This window comes from Pristiophorus japonicus, chromosome 20 (assembly GCF_044704955.1).
Source record: "Pristiophorus japonicus isolate sPriJap1 chromosome 20, sPriJap1.hap1, whole genome shotgun sequence".
Lineage (NCBI taxonomy): Eukaryota > Metazoa > Chordata > Chondrichthyes > Pristiophoridae > Pristiophorus > Pristiophorus japonicus.
The window spans coordinates 68,967,353-68,990,909 of NC_091996.1; the positions used below are offsets into that span (position 1 = coordinate 68,967,353).

Here is a 23,557-nt window from a genome sequence, read left to right on the forward strand (position 1 = left end):
ATGTGGGATGCAGACTCCTCCATGCTCCTTACCATTGCCGAAAGGCTATCGGGCATCCTTGCCATTGCACCTATCATGTTGGAGTGCACAGCCATCACCCTTTGTGTGAACATCTCCCCATCAAGGTCCTCACCCTCTGGGGCGATGGCTCCCGAGTTTCCCTTTCCCCTTGACTGTGCAGCAGCCCACTAGGCCCTGGTGCATCACCCAGTGCATATCCAAGTCCTAAGCTAACCACTAATGACTGCGTAGTGTCAGTATCTGAGCTGGTGCCTGCAGGTGAGAGAAGCAGTGATGCAGTGCTTGGCTCCTCCTCCTCCCCCATTCTTCTCCATCGTGACTGGGTTGGGGTGGGCTCAGGCATAGCTGCTCAGCTGCTGGCTCATTATCTGCATTATCTGAAAGCATAAATGGCACGAATCACGTAGAGGTAAGTGCAGGGGGGCAGGAATGGTGCAAGGATGGCACACAGAATGAGGAGGTGGAAAGTGATAAGGCCTTCTGCTTTAAATGGGAAGTGGGGTGAGAAGAGGGAATAAAGATACCATTGTTGCCCCCAGCAGGCTCGACGTCTCTGGCGGCCACTACCTGTGGGCCGATGAATTGCAGTACTCGCTCCTCCAGGTCAGAAAACTGGTGCAGTTCAGCTTACCCCCTCCAGTCTGCTGCTCCTCCATTCTGTTGTGTGCCATCTGCAAAAGAAAGGAAGCTGTGTGAATAAGATCCAGTTATGTATGTGGAAGGTATGCCTGCCATGATTAAATAGCTGTGAATGTAGGCAAGGCACGAAATGAGTAGATACAGATGGTTGGTTGTTGCATGTTGGGTTAAGTGCAGGTTTTCAGAGTGTGCACAGACAGAGGCTCAAAGGCTGGTATGTAAGAGCTGTGGAAACATGTACTCACCTTGACCAACCGAGTGAGGTCATTGAATTTTTTGCAACACTGGGTGGGGGTTCTATCCACAACCGTGTTGCCCGACATCTCCGCAGCCACCTCCGCCCACATGGCCCGAAAAACCAGTGGCGTAGGCTTTCGCCTAGAATACCTCCTTCCTTCCCTCGACTGCCCCCACTAATGTCTCCAACGCCAGGTCGCGGAACCAAGTGCTCCTAGCAGAATGCCTTGCAGCAGCCATAGCACACCTTCCTTGTACCTCAGTCAAGGGAACAAATGATGAGATTGATCAGGTACTGCCTGAAACCACATCCCCTTTAACAACTAGAATGAACAGCAGCCTCATTATCAGTGAATGAAAGTCAGGTGAAATTGGGTGCAGCCCCGGTAATTGTGTCCCTGCAGCGCCCCACTGAGGCCATTAGTGCCTCTGCTACCGCCTCGCTTAATTTCTCGGGAAAGTGCCCAATTCTCCACAAATTTGCAGGCCATCTCGCCAAGTGCTAAATGGTCAATCTTTTAATAGTGCTTCAAACAACTATTACTCCACAGTAAACTGGGCAAATCTGTTAATGGGTAAAATGACAGAAGATCACTGAGAGATGTTTAAAAAAATGTTTTAAGTGATATCGAACCAGTTTCATCATAGGCAGTCCCTCGGAATCGTGGAAGACTTGCTTCCACTCTTAAAGTGAGTTCTTTGGTGGCTGAACAGTCCAATACGAGAGCCACACATTCTGGCACAGGTGGGACAGATAGTTATTGAGGGACAGGGAGGGTGGGACAGGTTTGCCGCACGCTCTTTCCGCTACCTGCGCTTGATTTCTGCATGCTCTCGGCGATGAGACTCGAGGTGCTCAGCACCCTCCCGGCTGCACTTCTTCCACTTAGGGTGGTCTTTGGCCAGCGCCTCCCAGGTGTCAGTGGTGATGTCGCGTTTTATCAGGGAGGCTTTGAGGGTGTCCTTGTAATGTTTCTGCTGCCCACCTTGAGCTCGTTTGCCGTGAAGGAGTTCCGAGCAGAGTGCTTGCTTTGGGAGTCTTGTGTCTGGCATGTGAACTATGTGGCCTGCCCAATGGAGCTGATCGTGTGTGGTCAGTGCTTCAATGCTGGGGATGTTGGCCTGGCCGAGGACGCTAATGTTGGTGCGCCTGTCCTCCCAGGGCATTTATAGGATCTCGAGGAGACATCGTTGGTGGTAATTCTCCATGGACTTGAGGTGTCGACTGTATATGGTCCATGTCTCTGAGCCATACAGGAGGGCAGGTATTACTACAGCCCTGTACATCATGAGCTTGGTGGCAGTTTTGAGGGCCTGGTCTTCAAACACTCTTTTCCTCAGGCGACCAAAGGCTGCACTGGCGCACTGGAGGCGGTTTTGGATCTCGTCGTCAATGCCTGCTCTTGTCGATAGGAGGCTCCCGAGATATGAGAAGTGGTCCACGTTGTCCAGGGCCGCGCTGTGGATCTTGATGACTGGGGGGCAGTGCTGTGTGGCGAGGACAGGCTGGTAGAGGACCTTTGACTTGATTTCGTACGCCTCAGTAAATACGTTGACTATGTCCTGGAGTTCAGCCTCTGTATGTGCGCAGATGCAGGCGTCATCCGCGTACTGTAGCTCGATGACAGAGGTTGGTGTGGTCTTGGTCCTGGCCTGGAGACGGTAAAGGTTGAACAGGTTCCCACTGGTTCTGTAGTTTAGTTCCACTCCAGTGGGGAGCTCGTTGACTGTGAGGTAGAGCATGGCGGTGAGGAAGATTGAGAAGAGGGTTGGGGCGATGACACAGCTCTGTTTGACCCCAGTCCGGACGTGGATTGGGTCTGTAATGGCTCCGTTGGTAAGGATCACTGCCTGCATGTTGTCGTGGAGCAGGCAGAGATGGTGAGGAACTTTTGAAGGCATCTGAAACGGAGGAGGACGCTCCATAGACCCTCACGGTTGATAATGTCAAAGGCCTTTGTAAGGTCGAAGAAGGCCATGTTTAAGGGCTGGCAGTTTTCCTGTAAAGGCATGCTGCAAAAATCATGACCATTGTGCCGTGTAGGGGACGAAATCCGCACAGTGACTCCGGGAGGAGTTCCTCGGCCACAGGAAGAAGACGGTTGAGGAGGACTCTAGCGACGACTTTCCCAGTGGTTGAAAGCAGGGAGATTCCTCTGTAGTTGCCGCAGTCGGACTTGTCCCCTTTTTTAAAGAGGGTCACGATCACTGCATCTCTGAGATCTCCCGGCATGCTCTCCACCCTCCAGATGAGAGAGATGAGGTCATGTATTCGCGCCAACAGTGTCTCTCCGCCATATTTCAGTGCCTCAGCAGGGATTCCATCCGCACCCATAGCCTTGTTGTTTTTAAGCTGTTTATAACAGAACCAGTTTATAGCAGTAATGAAGAAAATAATGGCATTAAAGTGTGACAAATCTCCAGGACCAGATAGTTTCCATCCCAGGATTATAACGGAAGTAGGTGAGTACATTGCAGATGCCTTAACTATAATCTTCCAAAGTTCTCTCAATTCAGGAACCGTTCCTTAGGATTGGAAAATTGCACATGTTACTCCACTATTTAAAAATGGCCATGATCTCATTGAATGATGGAACAGGCTCGAGGGGCGAAATGGCCTACTCCTGTTGCTATGTTCCTATGTTTCCGATATTGAATCCCAGGGGTAGAAATTGGTTTAAGTGCATTCTCATGCGCAGAATGAGAGCCATGGTCGGACCGCCGCACGATCACGTGGACGGAACCAAGGACCCGAATTCGACCCTCTCGTTAATTAAAATAATTGAGCTGCCAGTGCTACGTATCTGTTCATCAAAAGTTCGCCTCGTGGGGCACGTCAATATCGCACGTTGCTGACACCATTTAAAGACTGCCTGCTCCTCTTAAAGGGGAGGTCGACTTTGGCTGCAGGCATCTAAAGCTGAAGAATGGTAGGACACTGAGAAGTGTAGAGGAACAAAGAGACTTTGGAGAGCAGGTCCACAGATCCCTGAAGGTAGCAGGCCAGGTAGATAAGGGTTAAGAAGGCATATGGAATACTTTCCTTTATTAGCTGAGGCAGAGAATATAAGAGCAAGGAGGTTATGCTTGAACTGTACAAAACACTAGTTAGGCTACATCTAGAGTACTGCATGCAGTTCTGGTCACCACATTACAGGAAAGATGTGATTGCACTAGAGAGGGTACAGAGGAGATTTACCAGGATGTTGCCTGGACTGGAAAATTTTAGCTCTGAGGAAAGATTGGATAGGCTGGATTTTTTTTCTTTGGAACAGAGGAGGCTGAAGGGAAACCTTATTGAGATGTATAAAATTATGAAGGGCCTATATAGAGTGGATAGGAAGGACCTGTTTTCCTTAGCAGAGGGGTCAACAACCAGGGGGCATAGATTTAAAGCAATTGGTAGGAGGTTTAGAAGGGATTTGAGGGGAAATTTCTTCACCCAGAGGGGGAACTCACTGCCTGAAAGGCTGGTAGAGGCAGAAACCCTCACCACATTTGAAAAATATTTGGAAATGCACTTGATGTGCCGTAACCTACGGGGCTACGAACCAAGAGCTGGAAAGTGGGATTAGTCTGGATAGCTATTTGTTGGCCGGAGCGGACATGATGGGCCGAAATGCTCTCCTTCCGTGCTGTAAATTTCTATGATTGTATGATTATGTGAAGAATGATTGTGTGAAGAATGGCAGGAACAGGATAAGCTGCAAGAGACCCCCGGGATGATTGGGCTAGATGGCACTGCCAGAAGTGTCGCCCCCAGGATGTGGCCTCACTTCAGAAACAATCAGTGACCTCACAAACACAGCCCAGGTAAGCCTCCTGATGTAAAACACTAACTTCCAGCCTTTGCACAAGTGATTCTGTCACTCTCCAGGTTCAGGGCAATGGTGGCCATGGGAAGGGTTGGATGTTGGCTGGGCCGCGGAATCAAAGACTACCCCAGCTTGTCTGAAGGTGCAGTAATGTATTTGCTTCATGTGTTCTTTGCTTAGGAATTCATAGCAACACTTTGCTGTTCAGAACTAATTGGGTTATTAACAAAGGTTGAACAATCACACTACATATTACCAGTTCATCCACTAGGCTCACAACTGAATACCTCATCGTGGATGGCCTAGACCCAACTGAATGGGGTTTTATTGAGTTTTGTGAACATCAAGTGACTAGCTAAGGCACTCACAATGCAACAGCTCTACAAACCTGTGAGCATCCTCACAAGTACATACATTACAGAACTGGTTTGATATTCCTTGTGATGGTTGGAATGGGAAGGGTTATATGATCGGTTTCCAATTTGGATAAGTCTGGCCTTCTATATAAGTGTTCTAGGAGTGCGTTGTGATGCTTTGTTGATATGTGAGGTCTTGATGGTGGGCCACCAGGAGTGGTTGGGGACCAATCAGTCTCTTAGACAACACCCTGCCCAAGTCATCATCATTTTCATCATAGACAGTCCCTCGGAATCGAGGAAGACTTGCTTCCACTCTAAAAGTGAGTTCTCAGGTGACTGTACAGTCCAATATGGGAATTACAGTCTCTGTCACAGTTGGGACAGACATTTGTTGAAGGAAAGGGTGAGTGGGGAATCTGGTCCCCACTGCCTTCCTTCCGCTGCCTGCGCATTTTCTGCATGCTCTCGGCGACGAGACTCGAGGTGCTCAACGCCCTCCCAGATGCTCTTCCTCCACTTAGGGCAGTCTTTGGCCAGGGACTCCCAGGTATTGGTGGAGATGTTGCACTTTATCAAGAAGATTTCGAGGGTGTCCTTGAAACGTTTCCTCTGCCCACCTGGGCTTGCTTGCCATATGGGGGTTCTGAGTAGAGCGCTTGCTTTGGGAGTCTTGTGTGGGGCATGCGGACATTGTGGCCTGCCCAACGGAGCTGGTCGAGTGTGGTCAGTGCTTCGATGCTGGGGATGTTGGCCTGATCGAGAACACTGGTTGGTGCGTCTATCCTCTCAGGGGATTTGCAGGATCTTGCAGAGACGTCGTTAGTGGTATTTCTCCAGCGATTTGAGGTGTCTACTGTATATGGTCCACGTCTCTGAGCCATACAGGAGGGCAGGTATCACGACAGCCCTGTAGACCATAAGCTTGATGCCAGATTTGAGGGCCTGATCTTTGAACACTCTCTGCCTCAGGCGACCGAAGGCTGCACTGATGCACTGGAGACGGTGTTGAACCTCGTCGTCGATGTCTGCCCTTGCTGATAATAGGCTCCTGAGGTTTGGACAGTGGTCCACGTTGTCCAAGGCCGCGTCGTGGATCTTGAAGACTGGGGGGCAGTGCTGTGTGGTGGGGTCAGGTTGGTGGAGGACCTTTGTCTTACTGATGTTTAGTGTAAGGCCCATGCTTTCGTACGCCTCAATGAAGATTTTGACGATGGCTTGGAGTTCAGCCTCTGAGTGTGCGCAGATACAAGTATCGTCCACGTACTGTAGTTCGACGACAGAGGATGGGACGGTCTTGGATCTAGCCTGAAGACGACAAATGCTGAACAGGTTCCGACTGGTTCTATAGTTTAGTTCCACTCCAGCAGGGAGCTTGTTGAGTGTGTGGTGGAGCACTGCAGCGAGGAAGATCGAGAAGAGGGTTGGCGCGATGACGCAGCCCTGTTTGACCCTAGTCCGGACATGGATTGCGTCTGTGGTGGATCCGTTGGTCACGATCACGGCTTGCATGTCATCGTGGAGCAGGTGGAGGATGGCGACAAACTGCCCAATTATATCAAACCTGCCGATAGACCAGTGTTTGCTTCCCGAGTACTGTGTTTGTAAAATGTACATAAGCTGCATATGTAACTAATGGAAAATTTGTGAAAAAATAATTTTACTAAAGGGAATTCTTCGGGAGGTTCCCTTTGAACGGTTCTCTGATTTGTGCCCCGATTTATTTTTCTAATCACCCAGCATGAATCCAATTTGGAAATGACTGCAAAGAGTGGATTGTTGGGTAGTGGGATGGAGTGGTGATCTCCTGCTGTAGCCTCTCACCTTCCAGCCTCTCTCCATGTTATGTGTGGTGGGATCATTCAAACACTGAGCTCGCTTGATATTGCCCCAAGCTCACTTCATGTGGGGATGCCTTACAGCCGACACGGGAGACCTTCAGCCCAGCAATTAGGGTTGGCTACAAACCCAAGTCTCAGAGATGAAACGAAAGATGCCCAATACCCAGTATCACCCAGCCACCCCACCTCTCCTGTTGTCCATGTGTAGGGTGTATCTGAGGTTCCAAACATGTATTTAGCCTTATGTAAGGAATGTCTTTTGTAAGCTTTGTCTCTGGGTTTTAGGTACCTCAGGGCCTGAGTTCATTAGAAGCCGGCACACTTACCCTGATGATGACCTGTGTGAAGGGCTCTGTGATGACTTTCAGGATGTTTGGAGAGGTCTCTCCCGACTGAATATTGAAGCTCTCGATGCAGACCTTGCTGAGGTGGTAGAGAAACCCAGTGCCAATCTCAATCAGAAGCAAAACGATCACTGTCATCCAGTTAAATATCCCATGCACTGCCGATCCTGCAAAGGCCCTAGGGACAGAGGAGTAGCACATTACAACAGTAGCAGCACTTTACCCTGCCGGGACACTGTTCCCAGGGCTCACTCGAAAGTAAAGGGGACAGGGAAATGGGATTGGAGCAGACAGCTAGCATCAGAAATGGTGCCATGGGCAGAACAGCCTCCTTCTATTATGTCTAGCTTGTAAAGACACAACAAGCTTGTGTGATATGGTAGTGTAATGGTCTAGTAATCCAGAGTTTGCGAGTTCAAATTCCACCGTGGCAATTTGAGAATTTGAACGCGGTTTTAATAAATATGGAAATAAAAAGCTGGCATCAGTAAAAATTACGATAAAGCTGTCAGATTGTTGTAAAAGCACAAGAGGTTCACTAATGTCCTTTAGGGAAGAAAACCTGTATTGTTACCCGTTACCCGGACTGGCCAACATGTAACTCCAGACCCACACCAACGTGGTTGACTCTGAAGTGGCCCCAGCAAGTCACTCATGGCAACTAGGGATGGCCAAGAATACCAGCCTTGCTAGCAACACCAATATCCTGAGAATTAGTTTTATTTATGTGGTGACGGCATCAGGCGGTCCATATACACTGTGCTGTCCCAGGATGGGCTGTTTAATGAGACAGCACAGCTCTGATGTCGAGTTCGTTGCCTAACGCCATGTTTAGCCAAGCCATGAAATCCAAGGAGCTGCCACCGAGGTTCCAGCCCCGGATTGTGCTGAGGTAGCGGATCTCAGCCAAGGCCAGCAGGAAGAACATCATCATCATCACACAGGGTCAGAGAGGGGATAATCATCCAGAATCACCATCCACTGACTGTAGCGAGGGGTCCATGTGTGTGTAGGCCTCGGCTGAGGGCAAGATCAGGCCTGGCAATGATATCTCCTGTCGAACAACCCACTGACACACACTGGTGCCCAGGAAATCACTGTGGGTTGGGTAACTTTCAACTTCCTTCCACCTGTTGTAATCTGGAGGAGCAGATTAGTCGTCCAAGTGGAACCCGTCCGATTCAAATCTCAATGGAACAGAAACCGGGCGATTTGTATAAAGGACGGATGATTTGCTTCATCGGATTAGTGCCCGAGAGGAGAAGCCTAGCTCCAGCAGAGGAGGTGGGAAGGAGAGGAGAGGAAGCTGAGGGAGATGATGGGAGGAATGTTACCTCCCCGCCCTCCCCAACCCCAGGAGAGGGGCAGGGCTTAAAATGTCAAAAATCAGAAACCTGAGCCCAACTCGCCTCCAACGCTTTTTTTAACAGAGGCAGGTTGAGGGGCGGGCTCTTGAGAGATAGATCAATCATTTAAATATGTTAATGAGGCTGCGTGCCTCATTTGGGTGACAGCATGCGGGCCGTGTTTCCCAGGGATACCCAGCAGCTGGAGGCAGGCGAAGGGCTGGATCCAGCAGGTGCAGAGTGCCTTTCCAGTGCTGCTTGTGGGGCCGGAGTGTTCCCCCACCCCCCCACCACCTCCCCCAGCGCCCCCACTGTTAAATTCAGCAGCACCTCCGCCTTAGCCACATTTCTGGGTTTCCCAGCCGCTATGACCTCCCCGCGCCCCCTGCTCACCCCCAACCCCCGACCTTCCGGCAAACATTGGGGCCAATGTCTCGGGAGATCAGTGTATGGCAGAGGGAATAGAGAACATACGAATCTGCAGCACATGTCCATTGGCTCAGGTCCAACCACACTGCTCCATCAGTTTGACAGCAGCCAATCAACAATCAGGAGAGCGTTACTAGATCCCATATCCTACATGCTCACCGATTGAGAAAGAGATTGAATCAAGAGATGGAGCTGGGATACAAAGCAATCACTGGACGCCAAGAACTGGGACTAGCAAACACAATACTCTTACTCGCCATCTGAATACTGTCAAACCTAGAGCTTGGAAGGGATAAGATCACACGGGAGGACTGAATTACACAACAAGCGAAACATGTCAATGAATGTGGAGTAATTCAACTGTCAGATCCCAATCCCACAATAAAGGAGCAATTAGAAAGCAGCTACAGAGCAAGTACTGTCCTACCTTCTGAACTCATTGCGTTCTCCAGACTGGGCCAAGGACACCAGGGTGCTGGTCACAGAAGTTCCCACATTGACCCCCATGACAATTGGAATAGAAGCTTTTACATTGAGCACTGTCGAACAAAGACATGCATTAGAAAACGCCATCGTCTACCTTACCTCTCCCCAATTCGCATCTCGGGCCAATGCGGTCCAGCACGCTCACTGCTTAATGCCCACAGGAACGTACCGAGAAACTGCAGCAGAACAGGACCAGGACCCGCATGTGGAGATAGCCTTGGCAGGCTTCACTGACACTGAGCATTTCTGAGCTCAGGACAATGCTACACACAGTGACTACCCTTCATACCCCAGACCAAAGCCATTTCAACAAACACCTTTGGAAATCGGCAGTATTCACAGAGTTTTTCCTCAGAAGATTAAATCGATGGGTAGGGTCTGTGATAGGCTAGAGTGTACATGGGCTGTGGAAGGAGATTAAATGGGTGGGTAGGGTCCATGAGAGGGTAAATGTGCTGTGGAAGGAGATTAAGTGGATGGGTAGTGTTATATATGTGGACGTATTTACTCTGTACAGCCACCAGAGGGCTCATTCCCTGGAGTCCTAAGGGATCCCATAATCCATTGGGAGCACAGGTATTTAAGAAGGCTTCACAGGTTGGAGAGGCACTCTGGAGACCTGCAATAAAAGACTAAGGTCACACTTTACTTTGAGCTCACAGTGTTCAGTCTGACTCTCCATACACTACAGGTAGGGTCTATGATAGGCTAGAGTGTACTTGGGCTGTGGGAGGAGATTAAGTGGGTGGGTAGGGTCCATGATAGGCTAGAATGTACATGGGCTGTAGAAGGATATTAAATGGGTGGGTAGGGTCCATGATAGGCTAGAGTGTACATGGGCTGTGGAAGGAGTTTGCCTCCTCAGCTGAATGGCTTGTTATTCCTCCCTGCTTCTTATGATCTAATTAGTCAGAGCAGATAAAAACAAATAAATATATTTCAAATCTACAGGATTGGTTCTGCCCCACATAGCTCTCCAGTTTGGGTAGAAACTTTCAGGATCACTGCAGAGAGCCAGGGCTCAGCACCAGTGCCATCTCACACTTGCTAGAAGAGCTTGGCTAGTAACAGACAGGGTGTTCACTGTGTGAGTGGAATTCAATACATTTGGATCAGAGTGTGGAGGAATGTACTTACAACCCGAGGAAACCATACTGACCACGATGGATGAGGCTGTGCTGGAACTCTGCACCAGAATTGTCACAAGCACTCCCAGCACAAGGCCTGCTATCGGATTGGCCAGAACTGTGTTATCACCAAATATGTCACCAGCCACTTTTCCTAAAGAAAAACGGTGCCAATTTATATGAGCAATCAGCGACAAATTGCATTTATATCGCACCTTTAAAGTAGAAAACATCTCATTATATAGATCACCAATATCCCCATTATATAGATCACCAATATCCCCATTATATAGATCACCTATATCCCCATTATACAGATCACCTATATCTCCATTATATAGATCACCTATATACTTATTATATAGATCACCTATATCCCCATTATATAGATCAGCTATATCCCCATTATATAGATCACCTTTTTCCCCATTATATAGATCACCTATATCCCCATTTTATAGATCACCAATATCCCCATTATATAGATCACCTATATCCCCATTATATAGATCACCTTTTTCCCCATTATATAGATCACCTTTTTCCCCATTTTATAGATCACCAATATCCCCATTATACAGATCACCTATATACTTATTATATAGATCACCGATATCCCCATTATATAGATCAGCTATATCCCCATTATATAGATCACCTTTTTCCCATTATATAGATCACCTATATCCCCATTGTATAGATCACCTATATCCCCATTATATAGATTACCTATATCCCCTTATATAGATCACCTACATCTCCATTATATAGACCCTCCCCCCCCCCACCCCCTCCATCCTCCAGCTGAGGTACAGGCCAAACTGTTACTCTGCTGTACCCTAGCTTTCACATTTTGAAACAATTAAAATAATTCATCACTTGTTTTGATAACGTTGGTGCGATCTGCAGTAACCCCTCACTAATGACTGTTCCTCTACACAGCATTCAAAACCTCTTACCTCCGACCAGTTGAAATGCAGAACTTAGGACATCCAGAGAGCAAACAAAGAAATAGAGGAGAGCAATCAGGAGGCAGCCCATTACAATCCCCTTCAAAACCTGTTTCACCTTCCCAGCTGTGTCCAATTCTGTGAAAGAACAACACCAGTCTGAAGGGTACAGCCAAACAGTGATAGTAGTTACCTAAACTTGTAAGAGGCATCTAACTTACTGCTCCACTTGGGCCCCTCACTCTGAAGCTGGGGGAGAGCCCAAGGATCTTCCTCCTCCCCTACACCGTCATCCTTTGATTGAAGAGTATCAGGTACTGTTATCACATTCTCTGTTACAAAGCACATAGAAGTATTTTTTATTCTAGAGAAAACAACAAAACATAACCCCAGCACTCGTTTAGACACAGACATGATACTTGTAGAGGAGTGAGGGATTGAGTAGAGAAGGTAAGAGGCACAAGATAATGTAAAAAATCTGATTTGACCCAGGAGGAGGGAAGGCTGATCTGACCTCATAGAATCATAGAAAGATACAGCACAGAAAGAGGTAATTTGGCCTATTGTGCCTGTGCCAGCTCTTTGAAAGAGCGATCCAATTAGTCCCACTCCCCCTGCTCTTTCCCCATAGTCCTGCAATGTTTTCTCCTTCAAGAACAATCACAGCTTCTTTAGTCTCTCCACAGAACTGAAGTCCCTCATTCCTGGTGCCATTCTAGTAAATCTCTTCTGCAACCCCTCCAATGTCTTGACATCTTTTCCTAAAGCGTGATGCCCAGAATTGAACACAATACTCCAGCTGAGGCCTAACCAGTGTTTTGTAAAGGTTTAGCATAAATTCCTTGCTTTTGTACTCTATTAATATAGAAACATAGAAAATAGGTGCAGGAGCAGGCCATTCAGCCCTTCTAGCCTGCACCGCCATTCAATGAGTTCATGGCTGAACATGAAACTTCAGTACCCCCTTCCTGCTTTCTCGCCATAACCCTTGATCCCCCGAGTAGTAAGGACTTCATCTAACTCCCTTTTGAATATATTTAGTGAATTGGCCTCAACTACTTTCTGTGGTAGAGAATTCCACAGGTTCACCACTCTCTGGGTGAAGCTATGGCTCTTGTATGATTTTTTTAATAGCCTTCTCAACTTATGCTGCCACCATCAAAGATTTGTCTACATAAACCCCAGGTTTACTTTGGCAAAAAAAATCAAAGAGCAAGTTATTATTTAAATGGAGAAAGATTGCAAAGTGTCGCAGTACAGCGGGACCTGGGGATACTTGTGCATGAAACACAAAAGGATAGTATGCAGGTACAGCAAGTGATCAGGAAGGCCAATGGAATCTTGGCCTTTATTGCAAAGGGGATGGAGTATAAAAGCAGGGAAGTCTTGCTACAGCTATATAAGGTATTGGTGAGACCACACCTGGAATACTGCGTGCAGTTTTGGTTTCCATATTTACGAAAGGATATACGTGCTCTGGAGGCAGTTCAGAGAAGGTTCACTAGGTTGACTCCGGGGATGAGGGGGTTGACTTGTGAGGAAAGGTTGAGTAGGTTGGGCCTCTACTAATTGGAATTCAGAAGAATGAGAGGAGATCTTATCGAAACGTATAAGATTATGAGGGGGCTTGGCAAGGTGGATGCAGAGAGGATGTTTCCACTGATGGGGGAGACTAGAACTAGAGGGCACGATCTTAGAATAAGGGGCCGCCCATTTAAAACAGAGATGAGGAGAAGTTTCTCCTCTAAGAGGGTTGTAAATCTGTAGAATTCACTGCCTCAGAGAGCTCTGGAAGCTGGGACATTGAATAAATTTAAGAAAGAAATAGACAGTTTCTTAACCGATAAGGGGATAAGGGGTTATGGGGAGCAGGTGGGGAAGTGGAGCTGAGTCCATGATCAGATCAGTCATGATCTTATTGAATGGCGGAGCAGGCTCGAGGGGCTGTATGGCCTCCTCCTGTTCCTATTTCTTATGTTCTTATGTCTCTCTGATCCTGCACCCACTTTAAAACTGTACCATCCATCATCATCATAGGCAGTTCCTCGGAATCAAGGATGACTTGCTTCCACTCCTAAAGTGAGTCCTTTGGTGGCTGAACAGTCCAATGCGAGAGCCACAGACCTTGTCACAGATGGGACAGACATTCGTTGGGGGTAGGGGAGCGGGGGAGTGGGACTGATTTACCGCACGCTCCTTCCGCTGCCTGCGCCTGACCTCTTCACGCTCGCGGCGTTGAGATTCGAAGAGCTCAACGCCTTCCTGGAAGCACTTTCTTCACCAAGGGTGGTCTTCGGCCAGGGACTTCCAGGTGTCAGTGGTAATGTCGCACTTTACCAGGGAGGCTTTGAGGGTGTCCTTGTAACATTTCCGCTGCCCACCTTTGGCTCGTTTGCTGTGAAGGAGCTCCACATATAGCAATTGATTAGGGAGCCTTGTGTCTGGCATGCGTACTATGTGGCCTGCCCAGCAAAGCTGATCAAGTGTGGTCAGTGCTTCAATGCTGGGGATGTTAGCCTGGGTGAGGACACTGACGTTGGTGCGCCTGTCCTCCCAGGGGATTTGTGGGATCTTACAGAGACATCGTTGGTGGTATTTCTCCAGCGACTTGAAGCGTCTTCTGTACATCGTCCATGCCTCTGACCATACAGGAGGGCGGGTATTACTACAGCCTTGTAGACCATGAGCTTGGTGGTAGATTTGAGGGCCTGGTCTTCAAACACTTTTTTCCACTGTACCATTTAGTTCATATCACCGCTCTCATTCTTCCTTCCCAAATGCATCACTTCACATTTCTCAGCATTAAATTTTATCTGCCATGTGTCTGCCCATTTCTCCTGTCTATGTCCTTCTGAAGTCTGTTACTATCCTTCTCACTGTTTTATACATTTCTGAGTTTTGTTTCATCTGCAAACTTTGAAATGATGCCCTGTATACCTAAGTCCAGGTCATTAATATATATCAAAAAGAGCAGTAGTCCCAACACCGAGTCCTGGGGAACACCACTGTATACTTCTCTCCAGTCTGAAAAACAACAGTTTGTGTTCCCTCAAATTTTGTATCCATGTAGTTACTGTCTCTTTAATCCCATGGGCTTTAATTCTGATAACGTCTATAATGTTCTACTTTATCAAACACCTATTGAAAGTCCATATATACATCGTCAACCCTCATCAATCCTCTCTGTTACTTCATCAAAAAACTCAATCAAATTTGTCAGACATGATTTTCCTTTAACAAATCCATGTTGGCTATCATTTATTAACCCATGTTTTTTCAAGTGACAAATAATTTGTCACAGATTATTGTCTCTAAAAGTTCTCCTCCACTGGCGCTGGGCTGACTGGCCTGTATGTTTATGCCTTACTTCCTGCAGCGACCCAGGATGTATTCCATCTGGACCTGGTGAATTGTTTACTTTGAGCACTGCCAACCTTATAAGTGCCTCCTCTTTTTCTATTTTTATCCTATCCAATTTATCTACTGCCTCCTTTACTGCTATAGTAGCAGCATCTTCTTTTGTGCAGAGAAATGCAAAGTATCTCTGCTTCCACAAGAAGATCTCCTTTTTGATTCCTAATCAGCCCCATCCTTCCTTTGACAATCTTTTTACAATTGATATGTTTATAAAAGACTTTAGTGTTCCCTTTTAGGATACCCGCTCATAGATTATCTTAGCCTCCCGTTATTTCCCTTTTCAGTTCTCCTCTGTACCTTCTGTATTCTGAATCTGACATTGATCACAAGCCTCTTTTTCTGTTGCATTTTAATCGCCATCATCTAGGGAGCTTTGGATGACCCTCTTTTCCCCATCATAGTAATGTATATAGTCTGTACCTCTTTGAAGGCCTCCCATTGCTCATTTACTGTTTGCCTGTCAATCTTTGATTCCAATCCACCTAGGCCCAATCCCTTTTCAACATACTGAAATTAGCCTTCCTCCAATTAAGTATTTTCACATTTGATTTTTCCTTGTACTGTTTCATAACTACTCTAAGCCGAATGATATTGTGATCAGTGTTTCCCAAATGCTCCCTCACTGAAACATGCTACACTTGCCCCACTTTATTCCCCAGAACTAGATCTAGCACTGCTTTCTTCCTCGTTGGGCTGGAAACCTACTGATAAAGAAAGTTCTCCTGTACACATGTCAGGAATTCCTCCTCCTCCTTGCCCTATACATTGTTCCCCCCAGTCTATTTTGGGATAATTGAAGTCCCCCATTATCACTACTCTATTGCTTTATATCTTTCTGAAATTCACTTAAACATTTTCTCCTTCATCCCCTTCTCAGTATTTGGTGGTCTATAGAATACACCCAGCGGCATAGCGACTCCTACTCTGCTCCGTATCTCTATCCAAATAGATATTGTCTTTGAAACCTTAAACACATCTTCCGTTTCCAAGGCACCAACAGCATATTTCATCAATACTGTCAGCCACCTACTTTTTTATCCTTCCTATTCCTGCCCTTGTTTGAGACACACTTCCATTATTGCCACAATATTATAACCCCATAAGAACATAAGATATAGGAGCAGGAGTCGGCCCGCTGGCCCCTCGAGCCTGCTCCCCCATTCAATAAGATCATGGCTAATTTGATCTTGGCCTCAACTCCACTTTCCCACCCTTGACTCTCCTGCAGTTCAATAATCTGTCTCTCATTGCCTTGAATATGTTCAATGATCCAGCCTCCAGAGTTCGCTGGGGTAGAGAATTCCAAAAATTTACAACCCTCAAAGAAGGAATTCCTCATCTCTGTCTTAAATGGGCGACCCCTTATTCTGAAACTATGCCCCCTAGTTCTAGATTCCCGCACACCCTCTCTGCATCTACCCTGTCGAGCCCCCTCAGAATCTTATATGTTTCACAAAGATCACCTCTCATTCTTCTAAACTCCAATGAATATAGGCCCAACCTGCTCAACCTTTCTTAATATGACCGAGGGGGAGTGATGTTATATCTGACCCAGGGGGAGTGATGTTATATCTGACCCAGGGGAAGTGATGTTATATCTGACCGAGGGGGAGTGATGTTATATCTGACCCAGGGGATTGATGTCATATCTGACCCAGGGGGAGTGATGTTATATCCGACCCAGGGGAAGTGATGTTATATCTGACCCGGGGGGGAAGTGATGTTATATCTGACTCAGGGAAAGTGATGTTATATCTGACCCAGAGAATGATGTTATATCTGACCCAGGGGGGAATGATGTTATATCTGACCCAGGGGAAGTGATGTTATATCTAACCCAGGGGAGTAATGTTATATCTGAGCCAGGGGGGAGTGATGTTATATCTGAACCAGGGGGGAATGATGTTATATCTGACCCAGGGGAAGTGATGTTACTTCTGACCCAGGGGATTGATGTTATATCTGACACAGGGGATTGATGTCATATCTTACCCAGGGGATTGATGTTATATCTGACCCAGGGGGAGTGATGTTATATCTGACCCAGGGGGAGTGATGAGATATCTGACACGGGGGGAGTGATGTTATATCTTACACAGGGGAAGTGATGTTATATCTGTCCTAGGGGATTGATGTTATATCTGACCCAGGGGGAGTGATGTTATATCTGACGCAGGGGGGAATGATGTTATATCTGACCCAGGGGGGAGTGATGTTATATCTGACCCAGGGGAGTGATGTTTTATCTGACCAACGGGGGGGGGGAGTGATGTTATATCTGACCCAGGGGGAGTGATGTTATATCTGACCCAGGGGATTGAAGTTATATCTGACCCAGGGGGAGTGATGTTATATCTGACCCAGGGGAGTGATGTTATATCTGACCCAGGGGAGTGATGTTTTATCTGACCAAGGGGGAGGAGTGATGTTATATCTGACCCAGTGGGAGTGATGTTATATCTGACCCAGGGGAGTGATGTTATATCTGACCCATGGGGGAGTGATGTTATATCTAACCCAGGGGGACTGATGTTATATCTGAGCCAGGGGAGAGTGATGTTATAACTGACCCAGGGGATTGATGTCATATCTTACCCAGGGTGAGTGTTGTTATATCTGACCCGGGGGAGTGATGTTATATCTGACCCAGGGGAAGTGATGTTATATCTGACCCAGGGGGAGTGATGTTGTATCTGACCCAAGTGATTGATGTCATATCTTACCCAGGGTGAGTGATGTTATATCTGACCTAGGGGATTGATGTTATATCTGACCCAGGGGGGAAAGATGTTATATCTGACCCAGGGGGGAGTGATGTTATATCTGACCCAGGGGAGTGATGCTATATCTGACCAGGGGCGTGATGTTATATCTGACCCAGGGTGAGTGATGTTATATCTGACCAGGGGATTGATGTTATATCTGACCCAGGTAGGAGTGATGTTATATCTGACCCAGGGGGGAGTGATGTTATATCTGACCCAGGTGGAATGATGTTATATCTGACCCAGGGGGAATGATGCTATACCCAGGGGGGATTGATGTTATATCTGACCCAGGGAGGAGTGATGTTATATCTGACCCAGGGGGAATTATGTTATATCTGACCCAGGGGGAATGATGTTATATCTGACCCAGGGGGAGTGATGTTATATCTGACCCAGGTGGAGTGATGTTATATCTGACCCGGGGGGAGTGATGTTATATCTGAGCCAGGGCGAGTGATGTTACATCTGACCTGGGGGGAGTGATGTTATATCTGACCCAGGGGATTGATGTTATATCTGACCAAGGGGGAGTGATGTTATATCTGACACAGGGGGAGTGATGTTATATCTGAGCCAGGGGGGAGTGATGTTATATCTGACCCTGGGGGAGTGATGTTATACCTGACCCAGGGGAGAATGATGTTATATCTGACCCTGGGGGAGTGATGTTATATCTGACCCAGTGGTGAATATCTGACCCAGGGGGAGTGATGTTATATCTGACCCGGGGGGAGTGATGTTACATCTTACCCAGGGGGGATTGATGTTATATCTGACCCGGGGGGAGTGATGTTATATCTGACCCTGGGGGAGTGATGTTATACTTGACCCAGGGGAGAATGATGTTATATCTGACCCTGGGGGAGTGATGTTATATCTGACCCAGTGGTGAATATCTGACCCAGGGGGAGTGATGTTATATCTGACCCGGGGAGAGTGATGTTACATCTGACCCAGGGGGGATTGATGTTATATCTGACCCGGGAGGAGTAATGTTATATCTGACCCAGGGGAAGTGATGTTATATCTGACCCGGGGGGGAAGTGATGTTATATCTGACCCAGTGGAAGTGATGTTATATCTGACCCAGGGGGAGTGATGTTATATCTGACCCGGCAAGGGGGAGTGATGTTATATCTGAACCAGGGGGAGTGATGTTATATCTGACCCAGGGTGAGTGCTGTTATATCTGACCCAGGGGATTGAAGTTATACTTGACCCAGGGGGAGTGATGTTATATCTGACCCAGGGGAGTTATGTTTTATCTGACCAAGGGGGAGAAGTGATGTTATATCTGACCCAGGGGGAAGTGATGTTATATCTGACCCAGGGGGAGCGATGTTATATCTGACCCGGGGGGGATTGATGTCATATCTGACCCAGGTGAAGTGATGTTATATCTGACCCGGGAGGTGAGTGATGTTATACCTGACCGAGAGGGAGTGATGTTCTATCTGACCGAGGGGGAGTGATGTTATATTTGACCCAGGGGGAGTGATGCTTTATCTGACCCAGGGGATTGATGTCATATCTTACCCAGGGGATTGATGTTTTATCTGACCCAGGGTCAGTGATGTTATATCTGACCCAGGGGAAGTGATGTCATATCTTACCCAGGGTGAGTGATGTTATATCTGACCCAGGGGGCAATGATGTTATATCTGACCCAGGGGGGAGTGATGTTATATCTGACCCAGGGGAAGTGATGTTATATCTGACCCAGGGGGAGTGATGTTATATCTGACCCGGCAAGGGGGGAGTGATGTTATATCTGAACCAGGGGGAGTGCTGTTATATCTGACCAGGGGAGTGATGTTATATCTGACCCAGGGGATTGATGTTATATCTGACCCAGGGAGGAGTGATGTTATATCTGACCCAGGGGGAATGATGTTATACCCAGGGGGGTTTGATGTTATATCTGACCCAGGGAGGAGTGATGTTATATCTGACCCAGGGGGAATGATGTTATATCTGACCCAGGGGGAGTGATGTTATATCTGACCCAAGTGGAGTGATGTTATATCTGACCCGGGGGGAGTGATGTTATATCTGACCCAGGGGGAGTGATGTTACATCTGACCTGGGGGGAGTGATGTTATATCTGACCCAGGGGATGGATGTTATATCTGACCCAGGGGGAGTGATGTTATATCTGACCCAGGGGGAGTGATGTTACATCTGACCCGGGGGGAGTGATGTTATATCTGAGCCAGGGGGGAGTGATGTTATATCTGACGCTGGGGGAGTGATGTTATATCTGACCCAGGGGGGAATGATGTTATATCTGACCCTGGGGGAGTGATGTTATTTCTGACCCAGGGGTGAATATCTGACCCAGGGGGAGTGATGTTATATCTGACCCAGGGGAAGTGATGTCATATCTTACCCAGGGTGAGTGATGTTATATCTGACCCAGGGGGGAATGATGTTATATCTGACCCAGGGGGGAGTGATGTTATATCTGACCCAGGGGGGAATGATGTTATATCTGACCCAGGGGGGATTGATGTTATATCTGACCCGGGGTGGGGGGCAGTGATGTTATATCTGACCAAGATGGAGTGCTGTTATATCTGACCCGGGAGGAGTAATGTTATATCTGACCCAGGGGAAGTGATGTTATATCTGACCCAGGGAGAGTGATGTTATATCTGAACCAGGGGGAGTGCTGTTATATCTGACCCAGGGGGACTGATGTTATATCTGACCCAGGGGGAGTGATGTTATATCTGACCCAGGGGTGTGATGTTATATCTGACCCGGGGCGAGTGATGTTATATCTGACCCAGGGGATTGTTATTATATCTGACCCAGAGGAGTGATGTTATATCTGACCCGGGGGGAGTGATGTTATATCTGACCCAGGGGGAGTGAAGTTATATCTCACCCGGGGGATTGATGTCATATCTGACCCAGGGGGATTGATGTCATATCTGACCCAGGGGGAGTGATGTTATATCTGACCCAGGGGAAATGATGTTATATCTGAGCCAGGGGGGAGTGATGTTATATCTGACCCAGGGGGGAATGATGTTATATCTGACCCAGGGGAAGTGATGTTATATCTGAGCCGGGGGGTAGTGATGTTATATCTGACCCAGGGGATTGATGTTATATCTGACCCGGGGGGAGTGATGTTATATCTGACCCAGGGGGAGTGATGTTACATCTGACCCGGGCGGAGTGATGTTATATCTGACCCAGGGGATTGATGTTGTATCTGACCCAGGAGGAGTGATTTTATATCTGACCCAGGGTGAGTGATGTTACATCTGACCCGGGGGAGTGATGTTATATCTGAGCCAGAGGGGTGTGATGTTATATCTGACCCTTGGGGAGTGATGTTATATCTGACCCAGGGGGGGATGATGTTATATCTGACCCTGGGGGAGTGATGTTATATCTGACCCAGGGGGGAATATCTGACCCAGGGGGAGTGATGTTATATCTGACCCGGGGTGAGTGATGTTACATCTGACCCTGGGGGAGTGATGTTATATCTGACCCAGGGGGGGATGATGTTATATCTGACCCTGGGGGAGTGATGTTATATCTGACCCAGGGGGAATATCTGACCCAGGGGGAGTGATGTTATATCTGACCCGGGGGGAGTGATGTTACATCTGACCCGGGGGGAGTGATGTTATATCTGAGCCAGGGCGGAGTGATGTTATATCTGACCCTGGGGGAGTGATGTTATATCTGACCCAGGGGGGAATATCTGACCCAGGGGGAATGATGTTATATCTGAGCCAGGGAGGATTGATATTTTATCTGACCCGGGGGGAGTGATGTTATACCTGACGAGAGGAAGTGATGTTATATCAGACCCAGGGGGAGTGATGTTATATCTGACCCGGCAAGGGGGAGTGATGTTATATCTGAACCAGGGGGAGTGCTGTTATATCTGACCCGGGAGGGGAGTGATGTTATATCTGACCGAGGGGGAGTGATGTTATATCTGACCCAGGGGATTGATGTCATATCTGACCCAGGGTGAGTGATGTTATATCTGACCCAGGGGAAGTGATGTTATATCTGACCCGGCGGGAATTATGTTATATCTGACCCAGGGGGGAATGATGTTATATCTGACCCAGGGGATTGATGTTATATCTGACCCAGGGGTTGTGATGTTAATCTGACTCAGGGGGCAGTGATGTTATATCTAGCCCAGGGGGAGTGATGTTATATCTGAGCCAGGGGGGAGTGATGTTATATCTGACCCAGGGGATTGATGTCATATCTTACCCAGGGTGAGTGATGTTATATCTGACCTAGGGGATTGATGCTATATCTGATCCAGGGGGAATGATGTTATATCTGACCCAGGGGGGAGTGATGTTATATCTGACCCAGGGGAAGTGATGTTATATCTGACCCAGGGGGCAATGACGTTATATCTGACCCAGTGCGGAGTGATGTTATATATGACCCATGGGAGTGATGTTTTATCTGACCAAGGTGGAGGAGTGATGTTATATCTGACCAGGGGAGTGATGTTATATCTGACCCGGGGGGAGTGATGTTATATCTGACCCAGGGGGAGTGAAGTTATATCTGACCCAGGGGGAGTGCAGTTATATCTCACCCGGGGGGAGTGATGTTATATCTGAGCCAGGAGGGAGTGATGTTATATCTGACCCAGGGGGAGTGATGTTATATCTGAACCGGGGGAAGTGATGTTATATCTGACCCAGGGGGAGTGATGTTATATCTGACCCGGGAGGAGTGATGTTATATCTGACCCAGGGGGAGTGATGTTACATCTGACCCGGGCGGAGTGATGTTATATCTGACCCAGGGGATTGATGTTGTATCTGACCCAGGAGGAGTGATTTTATATCTGACCCAGTGTGAGTTATGTTACATCTGACCTGGGGGGAGTGATGTTATATCTGAGCCAGAGGGGTGTGATGTTATATCTGACCCTTGGGGAGTGATGTTATATCTGACCCAGGGGGGGATGATGTTATATCTGACCCTGGGGGAGTGATGTTATATCTGACCCAGGGGGGAATATCTGACCCAGGGGGAGTGATGTTATATCTGACCCGGGGGGAGTGATGTTACATCTGACCCGGGGGGAGTGATGTTATATCTGAGCCAGGGGGGAGTGATGTTATATCTGACCCTGGGGGAGTGATGTTATATCTGACCCAGGGGGGGATGATGTTATATCTGACCCTGGGGGAGTGATGTTATATCTGACCCAGGGGGAATATCTGACCCAGGGGGAGTGATGTTATATCTGACCCGGGTGGAGTGATGTTACATCTGACCCGGGGGGAGTGATGTTACATCTGACCCGGGGGGAGTGATGTTATATCTGAGCCAGGGCGGAGTGATGTTATATCTGACCCTGGGGGAGTGATGTTATATCTGACCCAGGGGGGAATATCTGACCCAGGGGGAGTGATGTTATATCTGACCCGGGGGGAGTGATGTTATATCTGACCGAGGGGGGATTGATGTTATATCTGACCCGGGGGGAGTGATGTTATACCTGACGAGAGGAAGTGATGTTATATCAGACCCAGGGGGAGTGATGTTATATCTGACCCGGCAAGGGGGAGTGATGTTATAACTGAACCAGGGGGAGTGCCGTTATATCTGACCCGGGGGTGTGATGTTATATCTGACCCAGGGGGGGTGATGTTATATCTGACACAGGGGATTGAAGTTATATCTGACCCAGGGGGAGTAATGTTATATCTGACCCAGGGGAGTGATGTTATATCTGACCCAGGGGAAGTGATGTTATATCTGACCCAGGCG

The 23,557-nt window shown here is 47.7% G+C and overlaps 1 protein-coding gene across 1 annotated transcript in view; it reads right to left on the reverse strand.

The window, feature by feature from the left end:
* LOC139232758 (sodium-dependent phosphate transport protein 2C-like) overlaps positions 1-15,368 on the reverse strand; it is a 54,139-nt gene extending 38,771 nt beyond the window's left edge. Inside the window, exons 1-7 of the mRNA XM_070863261.1 lie at positions 15,306-15,368; positions 15,026-15,135; positions 11,813-11,955; positions 11,601-11,729; positions 10,652-10,795; positions 9,456-9,567; positions 7,236-7,431 (exon numbers count right to left, since the gene is read on the reverse strand). Of these exons, the coding sequence (XP_070719362.1) occupies positions 7,236-7,431; positions 9,456-9,567; positions 10,652-10,795; positions 11,601-11,729; positions 11,813-11,955; positions 15,026-15,135; positions 15,306-15,368 (897 nt within the window). The remainder of the gene's footprint in view (positions 1-7,235; positions 7,432-9,455; positions 9,568-10,651; positions 10,796-11,600; positions 11,730-11,812; positions 11,956-15,025; positions 15,136-15,305) is intronic.
* Positions 15,369-23,557: the final 8,189 nt, after the last annotated feature.